The sequence below is a fragment of the Tympanuchus pallidicinctus genome, unplaced genomic scaffold (genome assembly GCF_026119805.1).
Source record: "Tympanuchus pallidicinctus isolate F22 unplaced genomic scaffold, pur_lepc_1.0 scaffold3, whole genome shotgun sequence".
In the NCBI taxonomy this organism is placed as follows: Eukaryota; Metazoa; Chordata; class Aves; order Galliformes; family Phasianidae; genus Tympanuchus; species Tympanuchus pallidicinctus.
The window spans coordinates 6813643-6836028 of NW_026294747.1; the positions used below are offsets into that span (position 1 = coordinate 6813643).

The 22386-nt window shown below is 48.8% G+C and overlaps 3 protein-coding genes across 6 annotated transcripts; 2 read left to right on the top strand and 1 right to left on the bottom strand.

Moving 5' to 3' along the window:
* Positions 1 to 29: 29 nt before the first annotated feature.
* SIRT3 (sirtuin 3) lies at positions 30 to 4660 on the top strand. Of its 2 annotated transcripts, XM_052693308.1 has the most exons (8): positions 30 to 151; positions 405 to 480; positions 1403 to 1600; positions 1757 to 1989; positions 2142 to 2242; positions 2368 to 2529; positions 2926 to 3135; positions 3988 to 4660. In XM_052693308.1, exons 1-8 carry the CDS (start codon positions 112 to 114, stop codon positions 4006 to 4008), a joined length of 1041 nt encoding a protein of 346 aa, XP_052549268.1. In that variant the 5' UTR covers positions 30 to 111; the 3' UTR covers positions 4009 to 4660. The 2 variants fall into 2 exon arrangements, with proteins under 2 accessions (XP_052549268.1, XP_052549269.1); XM_052693309.1 differs by lacking the exon at positions 405 to 480 and having other exon boundaries at positions 97 to 151.
* Positions 4661 to 6308: 1648 nt separating this feature from the next.
* Positions 6309 to 16920, bottom strand: RIC8A (RIC8 guanine nucleotide exchange factor A). Of its 3 annotated transcripts, XM_052693285.1 has the most exons (12): positions 16149 to 16227; positions 14741 to 14908; positions 14047 to 14330; positions 13851 to 13898; positions 11766 to 12380; positions 11067 to 11161; positions 10027 to 10177; positions 9115 to 9210; positions 8683 to 8827; positions 8404 to 8548; positions 8042 to 8161; positions 6309 to 7476 (listed from the first exon to the last, which is right to left on the bottom strand). In XM_052693285.1, the coding sequence occupies exons 5-12, from the start codon at positions 12375 to 12377 to the stop codon at positions 7356 to 7358; spliced, it is 1485 nt and encodes a 494-aa protein (XP_052549245.1). In that variant the 5' UTR covers positions 12378 to 12380; positions 13851 to 13898; positions 14047 to 14330; positions 14741 to 14908; positions 16149 to 16227; the 3' UTR covers positions 6309 to 7355. The 3 variants fall into 3 exon arrangements, with proteins under 3 accessions (XP_052549245.1, XP_052549244.1, XP_052549246.1); XM_052693284.1 differs by lacking the exons at positions 14047 to 14330; positions 14741 to 14908 and adding an exon at positions 16799 to 16920 and having other exon boundaries at positions 16149 to 16357; XM_052693286.1 differs by lacking the exon at positions 14741 to 14908 and having other exon boundaries at positions 16149 to 16246.
* BET1L (Bet1 golgi vesicular membrane trafficking protein like) lies at positions 16856 to 21908 on the top strand. Its single transcript, XM_052693311.1, has 4 exons — positions 16856 to 16997; positions 17132 to 17223; positions 17692 to 17748; positions 18438 to 21908. The coding sequence occupies exons 1-4, from the start codon at positions 16979 to 16981 to the stop codon at positions 18603 to 18605; spliced, it is 336 nt and encodes a 111-aa protein (XP_052549271.1). The 5' UTR covers positions 16856 to 16978; the 3' UTR covers positions 18606 to 21908.
* Positions 21909 to 22386: the final 478 nt, after the last annotated feature.

A 22386-nucleotide genomic window follows, 5' to 3' on the forward strand; every position in this document is an offset into this window, starting at 1 on the left:
GCGGCGCGGGGCACGCTGGGCACCGTGAGGCCTCGCGTTGCCCGTCCCCCCCGCACACTTCCCCTCCCCCCCCACCCCGCCCCGCCCCCCCGTAACCATGGCAACGGGGCCATGGAGCGGGGGGTTCGGCGCGGAGCGGCGCTGGTGGCGGGTGAGGGGAGGGAGTGGGCCCTGATGGGTGCTGGGGGGAGCCTGCGTGGAAGGGACGGGGGCTGAGGGTATGGGGAGGAGCTGGGGTAAGGGAGCAGGGCCCGAGGGGAGCCTGAGTAAGGAGTAAGGTGCTGGGCTCTGAGAGGGAGCTGAGAGGAGAAAGTGGGGTTTGGGGCAGGCCGAGAGAGTGTTCTCTTCGCATTTTGCTGTCTCCGTTTCTTCCTTGAATCGCAGTTCGCTGTGTTTTCTTGCAGCGTGGAGGAACCTGTGGGAGTGTGGTGGCCCGGCTCGGTTCCGCCCTCAGTGCAGGACTGGCTGTGGGGCATGCAGGTAGGGCTGGATGGTTTCGTGCAGCCCTGGTGCGGAGAGCCTCACCTCTCCTGTCTGAACAGACACGTGGGCCTGCGTATCTTTGAGTCTGAGCTGGGGATTGCAGCTGGGAGCTCAGAAACAAAGCGCAGAGAAATGTTAACGTTTGCCAGGTTGTGAATTTAGGTCTGTGGGGATCTGACCTGGCACAGCAGAACTGTGTCCTAGTGGTGTCAGTGTCAGTCACACTGAGCACAACGTTAGGACATAGTAATTGCTGTTTGCAGATTGCCAGGATCCAGCAGCTCTTGGCTCTTCACATTCCCATGCCTCGCCTGGACTGCTTTTAATATCCTGCTGCAGCAAGCACTCATTGTCTACGGAGAAAGTGTTCCTTAGATAATAATGGGTGTTCTGAGCCCCATCTGTACTCACTGCTGACCTGCAGTTCCTGTACTTTCCAGCTGTTCATGGAGCTCTCCCAAGGCAGAGTCCTTTGGGGGGGAAGTAGAGAACTGGTGAAATGTCTGTGCTAACCCAGGCAGTGCTGTTTTCCAGAGTGACCACAGCACCCTGTTAGAAGCTTCCTGAAACCCAAAGCATAGAAAACAGTATTGTAAATAATTTGTGAGACCTGAGTCCTTGAGCATGGTTCCCACAGTCCTGTGTCTACTCCCTGCAGAAAAAAAAACAAAACAACCTTCTTATAGGGAAATTTGGCGTGTTTTAAGGTCTTCTAAAATCAGTGCAATGCAAAACATCTTTTTTGAGAGTAGACTAATGCTTAAGCTTTGTCCTCATTGATTATATACTAATACAGTCTTGCAGATTGAAGAGCGTTCTGGAGCATTCTTGGTGTGGTTGTACCCCAGGTCCACTGAGCAGCTCTTTCAGCTGAAGTCTCTCACTAGGCAACCTACTGTGCTTTCCCTCTTCCAAACAGGGTACAAGGGAACAGGCCCTTCTCTCAATCTGCTGCTGCCAGTGCTGTTTTGGGATTGGGCAGTTGGGGAGGTGACAGTGGAAAGCAGAAGCTCACCCTGCAGGATGTGGCGGAGCTCATTCGGAAGAAGGAGTGTCGTCGAGTAGTGGTGATGGCCGGTGCAGGGATTAGCACCCCCAGCGGGATCCCAGACTTCAGGTAATGCCTTCGTTGTTTTATATCCTTGTTTAATATTGGGACTACCAGGTTCTTCAGCCTAGGCCAAGGACCTGGCTCTCTGCTCTTTTGTGTCTTGGCGTGGTGTGTGGCTTTCCCCCTGTGTTCTGACTGCCTGCCTTCCTTGCCTCTCTGCAGGTCCCCAGGGAGCGGCCTCTATAGTAACCTTGAGCAGTACAGCATCCCTTATCCCGAAGCCATCTTTGAACTGGCCTACTTCTTTATCAACCCCAAGCCATTTTTCACTTTGGCCAAGGAGCTCTACCCTGGCAATTATAGACCCAACTATGCCCACTATTTCCTGAGACTCCTGCATGACAAAGGGCTCCTTCTGCGTCTCTATACTCAGAATATTGATGGTCTGGAGCGAGGTGAGTTTTCTCCAGCTCTCAGCAGTACAGTACCAGAAAAAGATGAGGATGAGAAACAGAACAGGAGAACTGGGGAAATGCCTGTTGAAGATGGAGTTTCTGGTTCAGTCACCTCATGCTGAGCTGATCCTCTCCCACCTGCTGTGTTCCAGTTGCTGGGATCCCTCCTGATAGACTGGTGGAAGCCCACGGCACTTTTGCTACTGCCACGTGCACAGTCTGTCGGAGGAAATTCCCAGGAGAGGACTTCAGGGTGAGTGACTGCAGCTGGGCACTGACACGAAGTAATGTTACTGACAGGGTCCAACATGGTTGTGACCCTGCTTGTGTGTATATGTGCTGCCCCATATCAACTGGCATTGGGTACTTTTACTTCAGGGGGACGTTATGGCAGACAAGGTCCCTCACTGTCGCGTCTGCACCGGAATCGTCAAACCTGACATCGTGTTCTTTGGCGAGGAGCTCCCGCAGCGCTTCTTCCTGCACTTGACAGACTTCCCCATGGCAGACCTGCTTTTTGTCATCGGAACGTCCCTGGAGGTATGGGACTAGGTGATGTCATTGTTCACAAGGGCCCCAGGGGCTCTGGAGGAGAGAGAGGGGTTAGAGAAGGCAAGGAACTGGGTTATCTAGGTAAAATTGGAGGTAGCGGGAAGCAGAGTGTATGCACTCAGATGCAGTATGAAAACTTTAAGTGCTCCTGGTGAAGGTGGGCACCTGGAATGGAAGAAGTAATTTTTGCAGCAACCTGAGGCCATGGGATAACTGGCAACATCCATAACCAGTTCAAAGCTGGGATAGCTTAGCCCATGGTGGGAGAATTTGTTAAGCACGAACCCAGCAGTCTGAAATCTCTGAAATGCAGCACACAATGAATTGATCCCTGCAGCGGGGTGACCACCTTTCTCTCTGCTCTGCCGGGTTGCCTCCCTCTAGGTGGAGCCCTTTGCCAGCCTGGCAGGAGCTGTTCGCAACTCCGTTCCCCGAGTCCTCATCAACCGAGATCTTGTAGGACCGTTTGCCTGGCAGCAACGTTACAATGACATAGCCCAGCTGGAGGATGTGGTCACTGGGGTCAAGAAGCTCGTGGAATTGCTGGACTGGAACGAAGAGATGCAAACACTAATTCAGAAAGAAAAAGAAAAGGTGGGAAGGAGCTCGGTGCCCCATCTCCTTCTCTTGGCCTCCATTCCTAGTGCTTGAGTTATCTTGGGGGGATGCAGGCAGTGCTTGCTGGGATTAGAGACTTGCACCACAGGCATTGCCACACTCACAGTCAGCACTCAGAGAAAAGAACCAGGGAAAAGTGCAGGAGGGTTAAAAAAGCAAACAGCAGTGGTATTTTGCAATGGGGGCAGGCACAGTGCCACAGAGCAGACTGCTGTATTGCTAATCGTTTCAGTGGGCAGAAGGGGAGGACAGAGCTGCCAGCCTCAGAGGAAACAGGAAAAATGTGGAAAATGCCAAACTCAGAGTTGAGCGTGAGTGCTGTAAGGCATTGTCAAGTGGTGACATGCTTGATTACTGAAAAGCTGTCTGTGGCTTTCACCTGCTTATTTATTTATTCCCAAATGGAACACACCATATAGATTTAAGGACAGTAGCCCGGAGTCACAGACAAAAAAAAAAAAAAGTTATGTTAATCCAGTCCAACCTTGTAAGGCAGTAGAGGACTTGGTTTTTATAGTGCTTAGCCCTGCCTGTGAGCCTGAGATGCTGTTAATGCTACCTGCTTTAATGGGAGTAACTGCTCAACTAAACAGGGAGCCAAGCATCACCTTAGCAGAGTACTCTTTCAGTACATTCACCTAATTGCTTTGGTTTCATTTAATGCTTGTGCTGTTCTAAGCCACAGATGGATGGACAAAGCTAGTGCAAGTGTTGCAAAGCATGAAAAAACCTCCTTGCTTTGGGATTTTGGTGCAGCGTCACTGACTGAGCTAGTGGGGGGTGGGAGGTTTGAAACACCCAAGCAAACACTGTGGTCTTTATTTTTAGCTGGACGCAAAAGACCAATAGGACAGCTGGCTCCCTGCTGCTGGAAAGCTGTGTTCATCCTGAAGAGAAGGAGATGTTGTCATGCCCAGCTTGAGCAAAGAAAGAGGCAATAGCAGGGAGCTGTGGAAAAGTCCATCCAGGTCTGCAGCAGGAAATCTACATAGGACTGGCATTTGGGAAAAGGAGGATGCTCATGGCTCATTCCAGCCAGCCTGGAAGCAGTGAGACCCTGTCACCCACGAAGGAAGGGAAGCTGAAAGGAGCACAGCCCCACTGCCAAGCTACAGTTTCCACATGTGAAGGCTTTTCTATCTGAGACTTCAAAACATTTGATGTAGCCACTGAAGGTTGTTCCTCCTCACCTTACCTCATTTCAGCACCCATTAGGAGATACTTTACTCCTGCGTGGCTCTGTCTCTGTCAAAGCACCATTTGAGAATGTCCAGCCATGAGTTTCACCAGCATGTCAGATGATCTCTTCCACAGATACTTTGTTCTTAGTCATGAGCTGCCAGCTGCTGCAGATTGGTAATGTTTAGTCTTTGGATGAAACCTGCTGATCAGGAGATGATTGCTGTTAATGTGCCTGGCCTGTTCCTGTTCAGAAAGGCCAGCTCAACCACTAAGAATTATCAGGGTAGGGGTGATTATTAATAATAAAGAGTTACAACTATTTTGCTGATGCCAGCAGAGAGTTTTTTCTGTAAGTTTCACACAGTCTCTTGTGCTTGAGTACATACTGTCCCAACAAAATACATAGGTGTCTTACTAATACAACACTGGACACTTCTTAACTTCTCTGCTCTACAAAGCAGCTTCCAAGTCAAAGCTACAGCCTCCAAAAGCTGTATAAATGGCTGTCTGTATAATTACAAGTCTTTAGACCTAATACACAGCTGGTGTACATCCAACAGCTCTAGGGACACTATTGAAGTCTGGCGCAGCTACAAGAACAGAGACTTCCATGCTTTGTGTCCTAGCAGCTTCCTAGAAGAAAGGTTTGAACAAACGTGCATTCAGAGAAACAAGCTCATTTATCCAAAAGCACAATTCAAATACATCTGTGTGGTCCTCACAAGTGGGATCTCAGCAGATCTGAATGTGCAGCACCAGGGAAAGCAGAGGGGCTGTTGCTACTTTAGAGTGATGTGATTTTTGCAGAATTTTAATCACTACTGCTAAAAATACCATCATCACTGATAAACTAGCACTGCAGTTACAAAGCACGCCTTCAGCTTCTCAAAGAGACAGCCTTTCACAGTTCTTACCACCACCTGGGCAGGACCAATCACAAACTTCTGATGCAGCCCCTGGTCACACATCTGCAGCCTCCCAGCCCCAGACATCTTGGGTGTCCCACCAGAGCCTCTCCAGGCTACCTTGTCCCCAGAGACCTACTGCTGCCTGGGGCTGTCAGAAACCAGGCAATCATCCAGGCTGGCTCATGTCCTGTTGCAAAGGCCAAGCAACAAATTCTTATTCCACAGAGGGAGAACAGCTGGTGTGGATGGTTTTTACAGAGCATTTGCAAAGGAGATGAGCAGTCCTGTAAACAGCTGCTTGCTGTGAGGCACAAAGAGCAAGTCAGTAACATTAAAAGCCTAAAAGTATGTTAACAGCAAGAGAAGGGTTAAGGAAAACACAGGACAGATCCTTGGTGGAGATGGACCTAGCAATCAAGGATGAGAAAGAGACAGAGGTATTTCATGCTCTTTTTGCCTCATTTTTTAGTATTTGTGATAGATCTTGAGCTGTCCAGCCCTTTAGGTTGGAGGACCACAACTGAGGAGCAGTGGCATTTCCATTTGGCCACATATGGCTCCAGATGTATCAGCTCAGCATTAATCAGTCTGTGGGATTTACCTCAGAGCACAGAAGGAGCTGAATCTCTCTCAACAATTCACCAAAGATCTTGGGAGCCTGGGGAGGTCCCTGAGGCTGAAAGCTGGACAGCGTTATCCTGAGTTGCGAGAAGAGCATGAGAGAAGACCCAGGAAGCTACAGACCTATCTGTCCAATCTGTCTCTGGAGAAGTTATGGAGACTATTATCCTGGGTTCTACTGAAAGGTAATTAAAGAACAAACCTGTTATCGGGCATAGGCAGCATGGGTTCATCACAGAAAGGCCCTGTCTTGGTAAAGTGATCTGCTACCACTTATTTGGTGGATGAAAGAAATGTGGTGGTACTGCTTTCTGGAAGGAGTCTTTCTGGCTTTTACCCTTCAGGGCACTGTTTTGGGGTAGAACCACATGCCAATCAGAAGATGATCCTTCCTTGCTTGTTCAGAACTCGTTCAATGAAATCACTGCCATGCACCCATTTGTCAGAAGGTTTTCTTTATTCTAGCGTCACATTTGCATTCCTACTTGTTAGTTACATTTTGGAACTCCTGGTACAAGACAAACTAGATTTTCTTTAAAAAGGAAAAAAAAATACATAAAAAGAAATGTAAGCCATAGCAGAGGACCAATAGCAGCCCCTGGGTGCAAACAGCAGCAAGTCTGTGGGAAAGCTGAGGCAGGTGAGGAGGCCAGCACACACAGACCCTATTCCAATCTTTCAATCAGTGTAAGATGGGGAAGGGTAAGAGCACCGCTAACTAATCTCTGTGGTAACAGGAGGTTGCACAGTACCACAGACAAAATATCAGAGCATTTCTGGCAGTCGTCACAAGTTCCTTTCCTGCAGATGACAGAAGTGTCTCAAAGTCCCCCCCCCCTCCTGCCTGCCCCAAAGCACACACACCATGCTCCCCACAGCACTCATATACATCCACACAATCCTGTTTGCACAGATGTCATAATGCTTACTGCCACATGCAGCACATCCGCACGTACTGCTCATGACAAGGGTGCACTATGCTGAGGCATCCCACAGGCTGTATTCCCTGCAACACCCACTCTTGTCTGCAGTCCCACCTGCATTCCTGGAGAACAGCTCCCCTGTGCAGGGCTGACCACACATGGGGACACACAAGCTGATACACAGCCACATAAATATCAGCACGATGACCTGACAGAAAGATTACCCTGACTCTTTTCCCTCCCCCAAACATCATACATTTAAAAAAAAAAAAAAAATCCTACTGAAAAGTCCTGGAAGCAATTGGGAGTCTGATATTCTCAAAGCTGCCAATGGAAGAGACCAAGTGGAGCCAGGCCATGATGACCTTCCAGAAGGAGAGGTGGTTACAGAGCTGAGAAGGAGGCTGGAGGTTCTTCGTTGCGAAGTGTGAGGGGCCCAGGCTGGATTCAGATCCCATGGGGAGAGTCCCGGTCTGGTACTAGCCTCCAGGTGCAGCACCAGTTCTGGACGAGAGTGGGTGGAGGCCGCCCAGCTCTCTGAGGCTGGGGCAAGAGGTCAGGATCAGTCCAGCCCCAGGTCCGAGTCAGAAGAGGACCTCTCATCAGCTATATCATGGATGGCATTCTCCATGGGGGCCAGGTTGCCACTCGGCGTGATGCCCATGGGTTGGATGACTTGCTCTCTGCAACCAAGGAGGAGAAGGGAGAAGGTAACAAACTTGCAGCAGCACTGGAGGAAAGGAAGTCCTGCAGCAAGAACTGTAGGAAACTGGCATGAAGCAGCCCAGAGCGATCCCTCAAGCCAGCACCAAAAGCAAAAATCCCATGTAAGAGATGAGGACAGTGAGGCAACAGCTGGAAATACAACCCACAGGTTTTGCAGTTCTCAGTTACCCTGAAATAGAATCTGTTTTTAGGGTCTCATTCTGCAGTGCAGGATGGCCAGAGGGAAACAGAGACATCAACGTCTGTTCTCATCCTTTAACACACCGTGGAAAAACTCATGCATCAAGTGTACTGCCCCTTTCCCTCCTGCCCCTCAGGAGGGCAATCAGAACACTTAGCAGACCCTAGGCCCCTCTTTGTGGTACCTATTAATGATTTAACAGGACCCAGCTTATGCAAATTTGGAAATACTTCTCCAGGTATCGTCCCTAGTCTCATGACCCTACAGTCTGCAGAGGCCAGTGATAAATGTAAATCACACAGATGCTAATACAGGCATAAACACACACAGTTTTCTCATACCTGGACAACTTGTCAAACATATTGACTAACTTCATGGCTTCGTATTCCTTCTGCTCTTCAGTCATCCCTTCCATGGGGTTGGGAAGTTTCTCCTCAACTCGTCCCGTCACAGGATTAATGCTAAAAGAACAGTGAGACCAGTGCAAAGGAGGGAAGCAAAGAGGTAAGAGCTCTGCCACGGAAGCATTTCACCCAAGAAAAAGGTAAAGATAGTGGAACAACATCAAAACTAAGGGCAAAACGTCAATAATGAAAGAAGACAAGGGAGTTGGCAGGGATAGACAGGAAAAAAAGAGATAGAGCTGGAGCAGGAAGGAGGTGGAGGAAGGGGGATGCTAACAGAGAGGAAGCAGAATTCTTACTTGGGCTTTGCCTCTTTGTACTCCTCTGTGTCAGTGTCCTCGTCTTCCGAGTACTCTCCCTCCTCCCGGCCACCAGCCATCAGGCCTCGTGCTGCCAGGAGCCCAGCTGCATTCCCATAGCCTGTGTACTTCACGAACCGCGACACTAGCGGGAGAGAGACGGACCTCGTGTTGATCCTCCTGCTGTGCGTGCCAACAGTGAGCTCAGCTGAAGGCCATGGAGAAGCAGTGCTCTGCAGAGGGTCACCACCCCACGCCCCAGAACTCCCTGTGACTCACCGCTCTCCTTGCAGAGCACAAAGAGGAATTCAGCTGCACAGTGCTTTACGTCGGTGTCGATGTGGGTCATCAAACGCACCAGCTTGTTCCGCAGCGAGTTCCCCACCTCTGGACGATTTTTCACATCCCGCAGCGGAGGCAGCACCTACAAAGCCACAGCGAGAAGCAGTAACTGGAGCTGGAACAGCATCCATAGGGTAGGCAGGGAAAGAAGTGCATGCACTGTACAAGTCAGCTAAGTCTAACAAATCCACAGAGCACGGGGGGAGGTGGAGAAAAACACCGTGCACATCATGGGCTTCAACCCCACATATATATGAATCTAACAGAGAGAGGAAGTCTCCTTGGAGAATGGCAATATTTAGGCAGCTTGCTATTCTCCTCTCTCCTCAGAGCACCACCACTTGACTTTCAGCTGAATCCATGGCATACCTTTGCCTTCAGGAACTTCCTTGTCTGGCGGTGGACTCTGGCACTCTCAGTCAGCAGGTTCAGCACAGGGGTCAAGCTCTCCTTCAGCTTATGTCCCTGCAGAAGCATTCACAAGATGAGCAACATGTCAGTTACACTGAGCTTAACTTCCCTGGCTCATGGTGGAGATCATCAGCACTGAACTGCAGGGAAACAGAGGGACACTGAGACATAACAACAGCTTCTGCTACAGGAAATTCAATGTTTCATCATTCCTCCAACAGCAAGGCTGTCTGAGTCCCTCTGTTCAGCATTTCTACTCAGTGCAGAACATCTAGAGCAGATAAGTGCAGCAGTAAAATCTGAAGACCCTCTGGAATAACTCCAGAGAATGAAAATGGCCACTAGTTCAGTAACAGTACAAAATCAGGCTGTCAAAAGCAATGGAACGAAGCGGAACAAGTGCCCAGGAGGAGTAAAGAAAGACAAATGGTTTTGACAAATAACACTATGACTGCCAGTCTTCTGACAGCAGACTGTTGGGACAGTGTCATAACAAGCCACCAGTCTAGAGACTTGCCTGCATCAACCAATTAAGCTGCCCAGCAAATCATAATTGACTTGAGTGAAACAGAATATTTGAATCACAAAGATATGCATCTGCTGACTCTGTCAATCTCACTACCTGCCATAGCAGCAGTGCCAGTGACCCTCCCAGTTCACAAACGTTCTAGTCCTACCAACTACAACTGCCACTTCTGTACAGCACTGTCTCCAAAGTAGCCATGCCTTTTACTTGCACTCCTGTGATTTTGGCACAATGAGTTGAATTGCTCAGCACCAAGCCTGAATGCAAGCTTACAGAAACGTGCCCTGCACTGAACTTGTGAAAAGCAGCAGTGAAGAGCTCTGTGCAGCAGCCTCTCAGCTTACCCTGTCAAGGCGTCGTTCTAGGAAATCCAGCAGGATATTAACCGCATCCATGTTGACACCCATGTATTCCAGTGATCCCGGACGGACTTTTGGGGTCAGGAGAACATCCAGACATTTCAGGGGCAGGTTACCCAAAAGATTAACTGTGTGGCTTAAGAAAGAACAGATGTGTATACATAGTCATGTATCTTTGTTCATAGAAATTCACCAACTATACAGGAATCAAGGTTCTTTATGAACTTCCAGGAGCAAAGGACTCTGAAAACAGAACCAAGCTCTCTTTGGGCTGGATCCCAAGTTACCTACACCACTAGAATTGAATAAGAGAAACTGCTTCCCTCCTCCACCCCCCCAGTTGAACAACTTGCTGAAAATTTAAAAATACTTCAGTGACAACAGAAAAACCACAGACCTTGACACAGAGGCCAACTAGGACCAAGCCAGGTGGAGAGAGGGTGGTCTCTAGGGACCGCTGCTGCATCACTCATTCATACTCTGATGGCTGCTAGAATGCATTGCTCAGGATCCTTTCTATTGTGGTCTTCCTAGGGACAGATGGTGCTGCTTGCTTAAAGCTGACAGCCCTGAACCAATAAGGCCCAACAGTGTAACACATGCAATTTCTGAGCATGGCTCAGGAGACGTACAGTTAATTAAGACCAGCCCAGGGACTCTTTAATTAAAAAAAAACAACAAAAAACATCTGCCCTGGCTCACTGTGGATAGCACCATCAAAGGGACCTGATACATTACTCTGAACATGACCTCAGCAGTCAGGAAGGCGCAGACCAAACATTTTTCTCCTGTAAACCAGGCTGTGGTATTACTGCACACAATTTGACTGCAAAGGACAAGGCTACTTCTGAACTCTAGCAGCATGAGGAATTTGCAAACCAGACAAAAGATGCCTGCTTCTCAGCAGTGGTCCTAACAATCACCATATAAGCAAAGGATGTTAATGCCAAGGTCAGGCAGGGCCAGCACTGGGGAGACCTCGAGGCTGTGTCCAGTAAAGGCCATTATCTAGTTATCTAGCAGACCTGTGGAACTCCTCTGTCCGGTCCTCCCCATCAGCAGAGATCATGAGGCAGTGGCGCAGGAGGGCACCCAAGTGCCGGTACAAAGCAGCATCTTCCTGGTCCCAAAACAGAAAACGAAAACCTTGATCAGAAAAGTGAATTCTCCACAAACCAAACCCTGCTGCCCCTACAACCCACAGCCCCATCCCTGCCCTGCAACAACCTGCTCACTTGTATCAGGGGGTATACATGCAAATATCCTCCAGATTCTCAATCTGCTGCCAGATGCCTTTCCCATCACTCTACAGCACCAAGTCAAGGGCTACAAGAGGCCCAGGAGCAGGCCCAGGGATAAAGAAGAGATGATATCAGACCTCCTTTTGATCTTGTCCAGAGGCAAAAGGCAACAGGACACACACAAGTGAGTTACGTGGGGAGAGGGAGGAGGGGAGGAGGGGGTCTGCTTTCCCACTTGCACAAGTCATTAATATCATTAAGAAAGAAAAATGCCCAACTTGCAGGTTTTAATGCTGAAAAGTCTTAATGTGTCAGACAGAGACAGTGCCCTACAGAAAAAGGTCCAGACACACAAGTCTCTTGCTACGCTTACACGTAAGCAGAGGCTGCATGGGGGCTGGTATCTAACACAAGGATGTGCAAGAAGAGGCGAAAACCAGTAGACAAGCGAATGTAGTGTGGTGCAACACTCAAGGAGCTTACCTCATCCACTTCCCTCTTGCTGGAATCAAAAGTGATATTGAAGAGCACTTTCAGGATTTCCATGGCTCGCTCTGTCTCTTGCCGAGGCAAAGGTGGAAGCAGTCCTTCCTCAGTGACAACTTCATAGGGGTCCATCCACTTGACGCCAAGAGTCAGCTCCAGGGTGTCTGTCATCAGGCTGATGCCCCGGAGCTCCTGGGCCAGCTGCTGTCGGATGTCCACTCTCAGTGCTGTCAGCAGGAAGAGAAGACGCAGGTCAAAGAACTTGACTTCATGAGGAAGGCTCCTCTCATTGTAGAGTTTGACGCGCTTTGTCAGGCCCACCACCAGCCGAGCTTCAGCTGTCAGCTCCTGTGCCCTCGGGCTGCTGAAGACAATGTTGCAGAGGCATTTGAGGGATTCCAGGATGACCTCCAAGTCTGGGACCTCTCGGATGATCTCCTCTGAGTAGTCAATGCCAGCATGCCTGGAGAGGGTCTTCAGCCCTTCCTTGGTGGTGAAAGGCTCAAGGCAGTATTTGTCCCGGGACAGGATGCGGATGCTTTCCAAGCACGTGACCTGGCAGGATGGCTGGAGCTCTCTTTCCAGGAACTTGATCAGCAACTGGGCCATTTTCTGTGTGGTCGAAAACAAAGAATCTATCACATGCTGACACTTCACAATGCAGCCCCAGTGCAAGGTAGCATGCTGTAACACCCCGCCCTAAAGATGGGAGCATCATCTAGACACAAAGCATCATCTACATACAGGCCTTCTAACAGCTCTGATCCAGGCCATGCACAGCAGCTCTCAAAGTGTTTGCCTCTGGCACCTAACGCTGACCCAAGTCAAGCGAGGACAACCAGCAAGAGACAAAGAATGGCTGGGGAGTGCTGTCAGATCTAAGTGGAGAACAGGAAGATGCAGCTGTTGCTGACTGAGTGAACAACTACTTATTTTAGCTTCACCCATGGTTAGGATGGTTTTGGGTAACATGGGTTACCTGACAGCTGCAATAAGCTAAGAAAGCAGGGCAAATAAGTCCCTTATATCTTCACTGAGGACCAGCAGTCAATTCAACAGCAGTGGTTCAGCCACACCCAGAGCCTTAAGACCAGAGAAGCATCTGCTTTGGGTGCTCCAAAAACAGACTGCTGAGGCTGAGAAGCACCAGAGAACTGCTGTGGGAGGGGAAAAGGAATAAAATAGGTTCAGAAGTGCACGTGATGTGGTAAGAAAGGAGGGGAAAAGACCTCAGAAGATTCAAATAAAAAGAACCTCCCTAAATCTCAGAGCTGTCTGGAGCCCAAATAGCCCAGATCCTCAGTAGGTACAGACTAACAGAGCTCCAGTAACACTGATTTATCACAGCTGAAGATCTAACCCTTGTGAGTAACAACAACATATGTGATAGCAAACATGGAAAAGTACAAGAGCAAAAGGTAAAGCTTCACACAACCCAGTGCAGCTAGGTTTTAACTACACATATCAAAACATCATACTCCACCAGTAATCCCCTGCTTCCACACACAGTCCACCACAAAACTGATCCAGATGGAAAATATCCCAGGCAGAAGAAAAACAAAGGTGTTTTTCTTAAAGCAGATCCCACCAAGCATATCCACAGTGCAGCTGTGCAAAGGCCTGCCCTGGCATAAGAGAAATGCCATGAGTGGAAATGGACAGGGATATTTCTTTCCACTGAGTGCCAGATTATTCCAACTGAAAGGGTTTCTTAATATACAGCCTTGGTCAAATCCTGCAGATGGCTCTGAGCAAAAGCACTTATCTACATGCTCCTGTGAACTTTGCCTAGCAGACTTGCACCATTTACACACAAACACACACACACACGATCACACTTCTCATGCATGCTGCTGAAGCTATATGCATCACGAAGCCCAAAGTGATTGCTAACGTTGGAAGAATGCTGACTTTTATCCTCAGCCACCACCTAATAGAACCCAACCAGGTACTTCATCAGGTTCAGGAGTAAGAAACCATCTCCTGCCCTGCAGGAGCTGCCACCTCCAAGCATTGCCACACAAGCTCAGAGCTGCAGATTTCATTATCCAACAAAAAGAAGAAGCCAAAGAGCATGCCTACCTTCCTCTCCTCCCGTTCCTCATCATCAAAGGTGAAGCACTGAGATTTCTGTAGGGCAGAAGAGAAACAAGGTATGAGTTTAAAAAAATCCACAAAACTGCCTTCCCCAACCGGGGAATGGACATAAGCCTGAAAAGCAACAGGTCTGAAAAACACGCTGCAAAGACATACAAGCCTTCTTAAGAGCAGTTCTTACCAGCTCAGAGGCAGGGAATCAAAGAGGCAAGGTGTCAGAGGACTTAGAAAGGTCTGCAGTATTCACAGGATTTGTAACAAGCAGCACAGGCTCCTGAGGAGCCAAACACAAGGACAGTTTTTCTGCTGCTGAGAGTTTTGCTTCATTATTGCCTTCTCTGTTCAACACAGTTTGTATCCAGTAACTCCAACTACATCTCACCACAAGCAGGAATGAAACTTGTTTGAAAAGCACACATACAGCCCATGCTGCCAAGTCTAAGTTGCTTTCCTTCTCTTTCATCCCTGAAAAACATTTGATGAATACCCATTTTACTCTTCCACTGGCTCAATGGTGAACACTGCATGTCACAGGCCAAAGCTGCGCCTCTCTGATGGACGAGCTTAATTTTATATACTGCAGCTGTGAGGTGGGTATTCAACACATTCCAAATACCCCATAACTCATAGAATGGTTTGGGTTTTAAGGGACCTTAAAATTCATCTCAACTCCAACACCTTGCCGTAGGCACGAACACCACCAGATCAGTATGCCCAAAACGTCCCGCAGACTGGCCTTGAGCACCTCCAGATACTCAGTATCCACAGCCTTGCTGGGCAAAATACCTTGACTACAATCAGTGACACCATCAAGCTATGCCTACACTCTTCTCCCCTTGTTATTGTTTCTTTTCCTTCCTAAAAGAAAGCCTCACCTCCTTGCTACTTGCAAATAAATCCTTGTTCTTTGCTCCTACAGCATCCCCAACTCCATGCAGAGCGGAGCTTCTCCTTGTATCAGTGAATCTTCTCAAGTCAGAACGTTAGCCAGACTGATTTCCTGCACAGGGCATTTCCAGAGCTTCTTTGCAGGCTCCTGTGAGCTAATTTACATGTATATTTTCATAACACACCTGTGAGTCTGCTTTAACTGTATTTTATTCCTGGCAACCAGGAACTGACTCCATATTTAATAGTGAATTAAATATATACACACACACTAGGGAAGGATATAACATCAGCTTTTGCAGTAAAAAAAACGATGCAAGGAAGTCACTTGGTTTATCATCAGTTTCATCTCTTCAGCCGCTCCATTTCTTCCAGACAGGCTAGCAAAATCATTGACATTCTCACAAGTTTCCTACGCTTGATATGCTGACAAAGAAACCAGCTGGAGGAATTCAAGGCATTGGTTTTGATGCCTCAACATGGTTGCACAACAAATGCCATTTGCTATCCTAAATTCTCCAGCATGCCAGCTGCTGCCAGCAATGCTAATCCTGCAGACCGTCCTTTTAACAGGGATGCACTGTCCTTAGCTAAGACCTCTCCTGTTTCAAAACCGACTGCTGGAAATAGAAGTGCTCTTCCCCTCTTGCACACTCTTTTAAAATATTCACAGGTTTTCCCCACCAGCTTTTCCCTCCTACTTTGGAATGGTGCAGAATGAGTCACAGATCTGCAGGGCCAGCTCTAGCCTGGTGGAAACCCTCTCAAGGAAATTTCCCTGGCAGACAGTTTCAAAAGGGAACTACCCCTGCAGATGATCTTTGCCACTGTAAGGCTGAGCCACTTGCATTTCAGCTTCCCAACATAGTCTTTTCCATATATCACACTCACTATTACATGTGTCAGCTTTCAGATCGGGCACCTGAATCCAATTCCAGCCTCCGTTCACACCAGTTTCTAATGATCTTTCACTTAGAAATCACAACAATTCCACCTGCAGCTCCTCCCTTGGTGTGAGTTTTATTACCTCCAAGCCTTGCTCAACATCAAGGCTCCTCCTAGTCACTCTTCATGCCCACGATTATTCCCTCATGGGGTTTAACTTGTGATCTGGATAATAAAGAAAATCCTTCCCATGTGCTTTTCTTCCAGCATAAACGAGATAAAGCGAGGCTGCTTAGCTGCTTCCTAGCATGCATCAAGCAAGATGCAGCCTGCAAGTAATAAGACAAAGCTGTCTGTGACATCTCCAGGGAAGAAATACAGAGACAGATGCTCAGAGGAGACAAACTGGGGACAGCTGGGTAGCACTGCGATGCCATAACAAGGCCAACCTGCTTCCAGGCTTGCCAACAGAAGCAGGGGACATCAGGCTGAGGTGTGATGCTTACTCACCTCCTGGTTGTAGATCTGAAGCACCTTGAGGACCGCATCTTGCTCCCCGTTTTCCACCGTGGCCACTGCAGTCCTGAGCTCCATTACATCAACAGCTCAGCAACAGAGGAAGGGGAAGCAGAGAGGAAGGGGAAGCAGAGAGGAAGGGGAGTGAGGGGCTTCCAGGGCTCCTGGATAACAGTGGTGCAAAGGGATCTAGATCGTGAGAGCTGAGAGGGAGCCAGAAAGGGGTGGGGAAAAGGAGGAGGAAAAGAAATAAAAATCAAGTGAGATGGCTCGCTGTTACGTCCATAAAGCAGAGCAGATGGGTGAGCCACGTACGGCCAGCCCTCCTCTCTGCCCCTCTAATCCTCTTCTTCCCCTTTGCTTTCCGACGTTTAATGCACGCCCTCCCAGCGCAGCGCTGGACAGCCCCCCCTCCCTGCCTGAGGATTACCGCGGCAGATCACGGCGCTCCCCGAAATAGCTCCCTGCTCCTCCTCCCCGGCCTGCCCCGATTCCTGCCATCGCGGGGAGCAGCTACAAAAACAAACAAACCCAGAAATATTCCCGGGAAGCGAGCGGAGCTGGGGAGGACAGGCAGCCAGGCGGCGGACGGCCTGAGGCGGGCAGACCCAGGCGGTGGGGGAAGCGGGAGAAAGCACCGTTACCTGCCTGTCCCCGGCGCCCTGCCGCATCTCCCGCGCTCGGAGCTCGCTAACCACAAGGGCACGCGGCGCTAGCACCCGGCCACGCCACCCAACGGGGAAGGCGGCCGCCCGGCAGCCATTTTGCGGAGGCGGGGCTCCTCCTGCCGGGCGGGGCCGTCTCCCGCCACGCCGGGCGCCGCCATGGCGGACTGGGGGCGAGGTGAGGGGCAGGCCGGGAGCGGCGCGCTGGGCCGAGGGGCGCCCCGCCGCCATATGGGGCAGTGTGTTCAGCGCGCCGCGGGGATGTGCGGTGGACCGCGCCAGGCTGATGAGACGCATCTTTTTTCTTCTCAGGACAGAATGCGGTTGCCATGGAGGATGTGCTGGACGTGGAAAACAAGCGCATGGCGGAAAGCCTGGCCAGCAAAGTCACCAGGCTGAAGTCGGTGAGTTGCTGGTGCTGTGGTGGAGGAAGGGCGGTTATCGCGGTTGTACGCTTGCAGGGTCTCACGAGCAACACGAATGTGTGGTCAGTGGGCTTCCTACGTCTTAACGGCCCTCGGAGAGCCCTGTGGTCATGCGATGGCATGGCTTGTACCACTAGGAGGCAATTCTGAATCTTTGGCCCATCATCTGTTGGCAGCATTGCTGGAAGGAGCTTTTATATGTCTGACATGAAAGTTTCTGCCACCTTGCCAAGCTTTATTTCTACAGCTGAAGAATTCCGACAGCCTGAAAGAGCAGTGAGAACCTTGTTTTGTGGCTGTGCTTCACAAACCTGTTTGTGTGTCAGATGAAGAGCAAGCCACTGCATCCTCTAGCATGTTTCAGGTTTTACAAGCATTTAGATGCATTCTAGGTTGTCTTCGTGTTATAAGTTCATTAATATCAGTGTTCTCTCTTGTGCTCTGTAGCTGGCTCTGGATATTGATAAAGACGCAGATGAACAAAACCGATACCTGGATGGCATGGTAAGGAACCAAAAACAGTGTAAATAACATGAATTTCCATGTTGAAACCAGTTTGGTCAAAGGTGGGAGCTCAGCTTGGAAGTTTAATAGCCGTGTACGCTGATGGTGTTGAGTAACTGAAATGGATATTTGTTCAGCCCAGAAATTAGAAGAGTGGAGAGCTGGAATAAGAGGTGTAAAGGCAAGAGATCTTAAAGGAGAAGCCCTGAATCAGCATGCAATTGTGCTTCTGTTAGAGAGATTTTGAGATGTTTCAGGAGAAACATGAGCAAAAACTGGGAGGTAGTTTATGAGTAAGGAAAACAGACAAGGAGTCAAAATGATAACTGCATTGATCTGAGACCTGTTTGCTACCACCTGGTGGTGGTACAGATGCATGCTGCCCCATGCTGAAAAGAGAGAACTGATGGAAAGAAACTGCATGATTTTGGTGCTTTTTAGCCTGACCTGGCATGCATTAGTGGTGCTAGCTTATGTAGAGACATTTCCTTTGTATGAAGTATTTACTTGTGCCGTTGCCATGAGCAATGGCAGGGAAGTTCCTCCTGAGAGAGACATGATAGGCACAGAGACACAAACAGTTACTGTGCAGCTCCTGCTGCAATTGTTTTTTAAGCAGGAAGCAGGACTCTTTGTGGACTGCTTTTCCAGTTTAAAATGCCTCTTTCTGTGTTTTCTTTCTCCTCCAGGATTCAGATTTTATGAGTGTGACAGGCCTGCTTACTGGCAGTGTGAAGCGTTTCACCACCATGACACGGTCCGGGAGGGAGAACCGCAAGTTACTCTGCTTTGTTTCTATAGGACTGATTGTTGTTTTCTTCATCCTCTACTATCTTGTGTCCAAAGTGGGGACTTGATCTTGGTTCTTGTGCAGCAGTTTCACTGAACTAAAATTACGTGATTGACAGACTTGTTCAGAGCCTTTCTAGGTCTGCCGTGCTTCGGGATCTTTGGGACTTCCCAACAGACATTCCAGATAACTTTTCACCAGTGTTTTGTCACTGTTCTCGGAGATAAAATGAGTATGACAGCACAGTCACCAGCTCCAGATGAGGTCCCCATGCCCACACAGTGGCAGTTGTGAGTCACAGAATGACCCAAAGCACAGGCATCTGCCCTCAAAACCTCCAGCCCCATATGTTTCTGCACCAGCTCCTGGAGCTGGGCCAGTGCCTGCGCCAGCCCCCCTCTCCATCCACCTGGTGCAGTACACCCCGAGTTCAATAAACCCCAACACCTCCATCATTACCATCACCTTCTCTATGTACACCGAGAACTTGGCCAACAGTTCATGACTGGTTCCAAGCAATGGCTGAGACACGTGTTCTTCCACCTGTACTTTATGCTGCAGCTTCTGAGGGTGTCTCCATCCTGGGGGGGGCTGTTCTTGTGTCACCCATGTGGTGGCAGTGGCCAACAGCTCCAGGAGGGCCTTCTGGCAGTCAGTGAGGGCATCCTACAGCAGCATGGTACGGACCCTTTCCCACTTGTGCAGCCAGTTTCTGGTGCAGTCCTGTAAGCTGTCCACCAGGAACGTGGCATGCTCGTGGAGCTCGCTGCAGAGGAAGAAATGGCACAGCAGGCAGACGAACAGGCAGTTGTCACTGTCACATGGTAATGCCATGTCACTGTCACAATGAGGGTCCTGCGGGCACAGTTACAGTACACTAACAGTCTGGTGGCAGTGCGGTGAATGCCAAACACCACCAGGTACATCGGGTGACAGTTGGCCATAGCGCCTCCGGGAGAATTCCTCGATCAACAGCCCTGCAGACTCCACCTCCGAGTCTTTATCCAGCACCACGACTAACAGGCAGCACCCAGTGAACAGCTCCATCTGAGCAGCCATGTTCCACAGCACCTACAGATCCTGCAGTGCCCGGATGCAGTGTGGCTGCATCTCCACCTGCTTGTCATACAGGGTCCACCCCAAGAACTTGAGGTGTCAATTGGTGAGGAATGATGCTGGGAAGTGCTGCATTCACGTCCTCTAGTCTTCCATGAGGCCACCGAGCAGTAAACCACTGTACAGGACACTGCACCACAGGGCCACTGCCATACACAGCATCAGGGCTGTATCTACAGGGACAGCAGGTACTTGGACAAGTGCTCCTGGAAGAGCTCCGTCAGCCACTGGATGATAGCGGTGTTGTCCACCTCCCACAGCATCACTGTCACCATCCCTTGGCAGCTGCAGGAGTGGATGATGAAGGTGAGCAGCTGCAGGAACACGGTGGTGTAGTTGTGCTTGTAGCCCTCCAGCCGCTCATCAGCCACCGTCTGGACAGCCGCCTGCCCTGCAGTGACCACTTCATTCTAACTGGATTTCCACATATCACATGGTTTTGATGTTCATGCCTTTATTTCTTCCAGCCAATTCTTAAGGGATACTTTTGTCTTATCTCCATTACTGATATTTGCCAAATCTGACAAATCCAGACATTTGTCAATACAAGTTTAATAAATCAGCAGAGCTTTGGAAGCTGCAAAGTTTAGGGTGATGATTTATAAACTTTGAAATTATGAACGTGCAACTTAGTCCAGTGCGGCCACTAAGCTCTTAGACATAAGGAAAAACAACTTCTCTCAGAGTGGTGAGGCACTGGAATGGCTGCCCAGGGAGGTGGTGAAGCTGCTGACCCTGGCAGCATTCAAGAGGTGTCTGGATGAGGAGCTAATAGATCAGGTTTAGTGCTTGTGGTAGCAATGGTAATGGGAAGACAGTTGGACTAGATGATCTTGTAGGTCCTTTCCAACCTTGTGATTGTATGATTTTTGTGCTTGGTCTCAGTTTCCTGTTGACTTGGAGACCTGTTAATATCCTTGGTGCCAGTGTTGAAATGAAATCTGTAGTTTTGAAATGAAGTTAGCATTAGGTACTAACCCCGATACTTTCCGGTGGTTTCAGCGAAGAGTTGCTGAGGAGTACAACTTTGATTGCTCGCTTGGTCTTCATCGTCCATCTAGGTAAAGCTTTGAATGGACCCAACAGGAAGGCTGAGTCAGAGTCCACAAGCTGCCTTGATTTGCACACGTATAGTGCAAAAGATTTTAAGAGGACAGACGAGAAAGCTAATTACAGCCTTGTTACAGTTAATTTCAGGTATTAGAGCACCCTGCTATTAAAGCACTTTGAAAGGTGCGGTTGAGGTCGAGTAAAACTTCTAAACCATGCTGGTAGGGTGATGCTGGAGAGGTCGAGGAAAGATTCAATCCAAAGGTTAAGGGATTTATTTATTAATATAGGAGGCAACCTAAGAAACAATTAACTTGCTTTGCGGAGCCCTGTCTGCAGTGCTGGTGTCAGGCATGTGGCAAAGCACACCCCAACCAGTTCGGTTTACAAAACAAGTGTTCCCCACAAACGTGCAATGCAGCGTGGTAGCTGGAAAATAAAAGATCCTTTCCCTTCTCTGTCTTTGCATTGGGCTAATCAGCATCTCACTTGCATTACACCCTAGCTGTGATCTTCCATAGCTGAATTATTCAAGGCTGCCTCTAATTCCAGTAAGAGATTTATAACTTTAAAAACACTATGCCTGTTTGGGGAAAGACCAGAAACAAAAAGCTCTTTCTCACACGAGACAAACCTCCACTGCAGAAGCCTCCTGCTCTGACTCTACAAAGCAGCTGCACAAAAGCACTGTTTTATCTCGTCTGTTTTCTGTACCAAATACTTGCACATTCTGGTTTTCCCTGCTCTGAGTCTCTGCTTATTTGGCTTTCTTGTCCTCCAGTAACCTCTGCAGAACTGACATGTTCCCCCTCCTGTTTCAGTCTTCCTCCTCTCTAATGAGCCTATATTCATCAATGGCTGCAAGTTTCCTTTGGCTTTGGACTAATCCAGGTCCAGACAGAAATAGACAGTGTTGACCTTTGTTGTGCTATGTCAAAACACTAAATCCTACTGTAGCTGGATTAGGTGTCTTTTTTTCCAAGTCTGAGAAAGGATGTGCAGGGAAGGCAGGTAGAAAAGGAGGCAGCAGTGACTTCATTTGGTTCTTACTACTGCTTCCTTTAAACGTGGCAGCTCCCAACTCTTGTCCATTCTGAAGCTGATGACTTATGATGAAGTGCCACCAGAACAGTCTGGTCTTCACAATGGTGGCAGTTTCAATTTGCTTTAGCAGTTGTAAATAAAGCACTGGTTTTAGACTGTTTTTCCTTTGTGTTTTGCTTTTGCTCATGTGTTTGCTAGGTTGCAAATCAAGATAACAGCATTCTGTTCTTAAACTGTACAGAACTCAGTCATGCTTTTCCTGTAGAAAGTGCACTATATATATACACATGTGTATATATACACACGCTAAGTCCTTAATATTAACCTTAAATTGAAAAGCTGAACATGAAGATTCTCGAATCCAAACTGAATTGTCCCTGCCACTGCAGGACAAAGCAGGAATTCGCATGAAGCTAACTGTTCTTTGAAATATTGTTTTCTAGCACCATCTAATAGTAGCCCTCTCAATTGTTACATTAACGTGTTACACACACAGTAACTTCAAATTTCCTCAAGTGTTAACGCGATTAACACACTACTTAAAAATGTACAACATCTTCTGGTCAGGACTGAGTGCCAGTCCAGCTCCCTGCACTGTCCAGCAGAGCTGGCACAGTGATTGCAGGCTGGCTGAGGCA

Bases quoted from the DNA above. Each gene is read 5' to 3' on its own strand.
- BET1L (XM_052693311.1), top strand. The intron at 17,224-17,691 runs GTGAGTTGCTGG...TGTGCTCTGTAG, and splicing joins AAGTCACCAGGCTGAAGTCG to CTGGCTCTGGATATTGATAA. The intron at 17,749-18,437 runs GTAAGGAACCAA...TTTCTCCTCCAG, and splicing joins ACCGATACCTGGATGGCATG to GATTCAGATTTTATGAGTGT.
- RIC8A (XM_052693284.1), bottom strand. From the start codon at position 16,232: ATGGAGCTCAGGACTGCAGTGGCCACGGTGGAAAACGGGGAGCAAGAT. The intron at 8,549-8,682 runs GTGAGTCACAGG...CTCTCCCGCTAG, and splicing joins TGTGCTCTGCAAGGAGAGCG to TGTCGCGGTTCGTGAAGTAC. The intron at 8,162-8,403 runs GTAAGAATTCTG...CTGTTCTTTTAG, and splicing joins TACAAAGAGGCAAAGCCCAA to CATTAATCCTGTGACGGGAC.
- SIRT3 (XM_052693308.1), top strand. From the start codon at position 112: ATGGAGCGGGGGGTTCGGCGCGGAGCGGCGCTGGTGGCGG. The intron at 481-1,402 runs GTAGGGCTGGAT...TCTTCCAAACAG, and splicing joins ACTGGCTGTGGGGCATGCAG to GGTACAAGGGAACAGGCCCT. The intron at 2,243-2,367 runs GTGAGTGACTGC...CTTTTACTTCAG, and splicing joins TCCCAGGAGAGGACTTCAGG to GGGGACGTTATGGCAGACAA.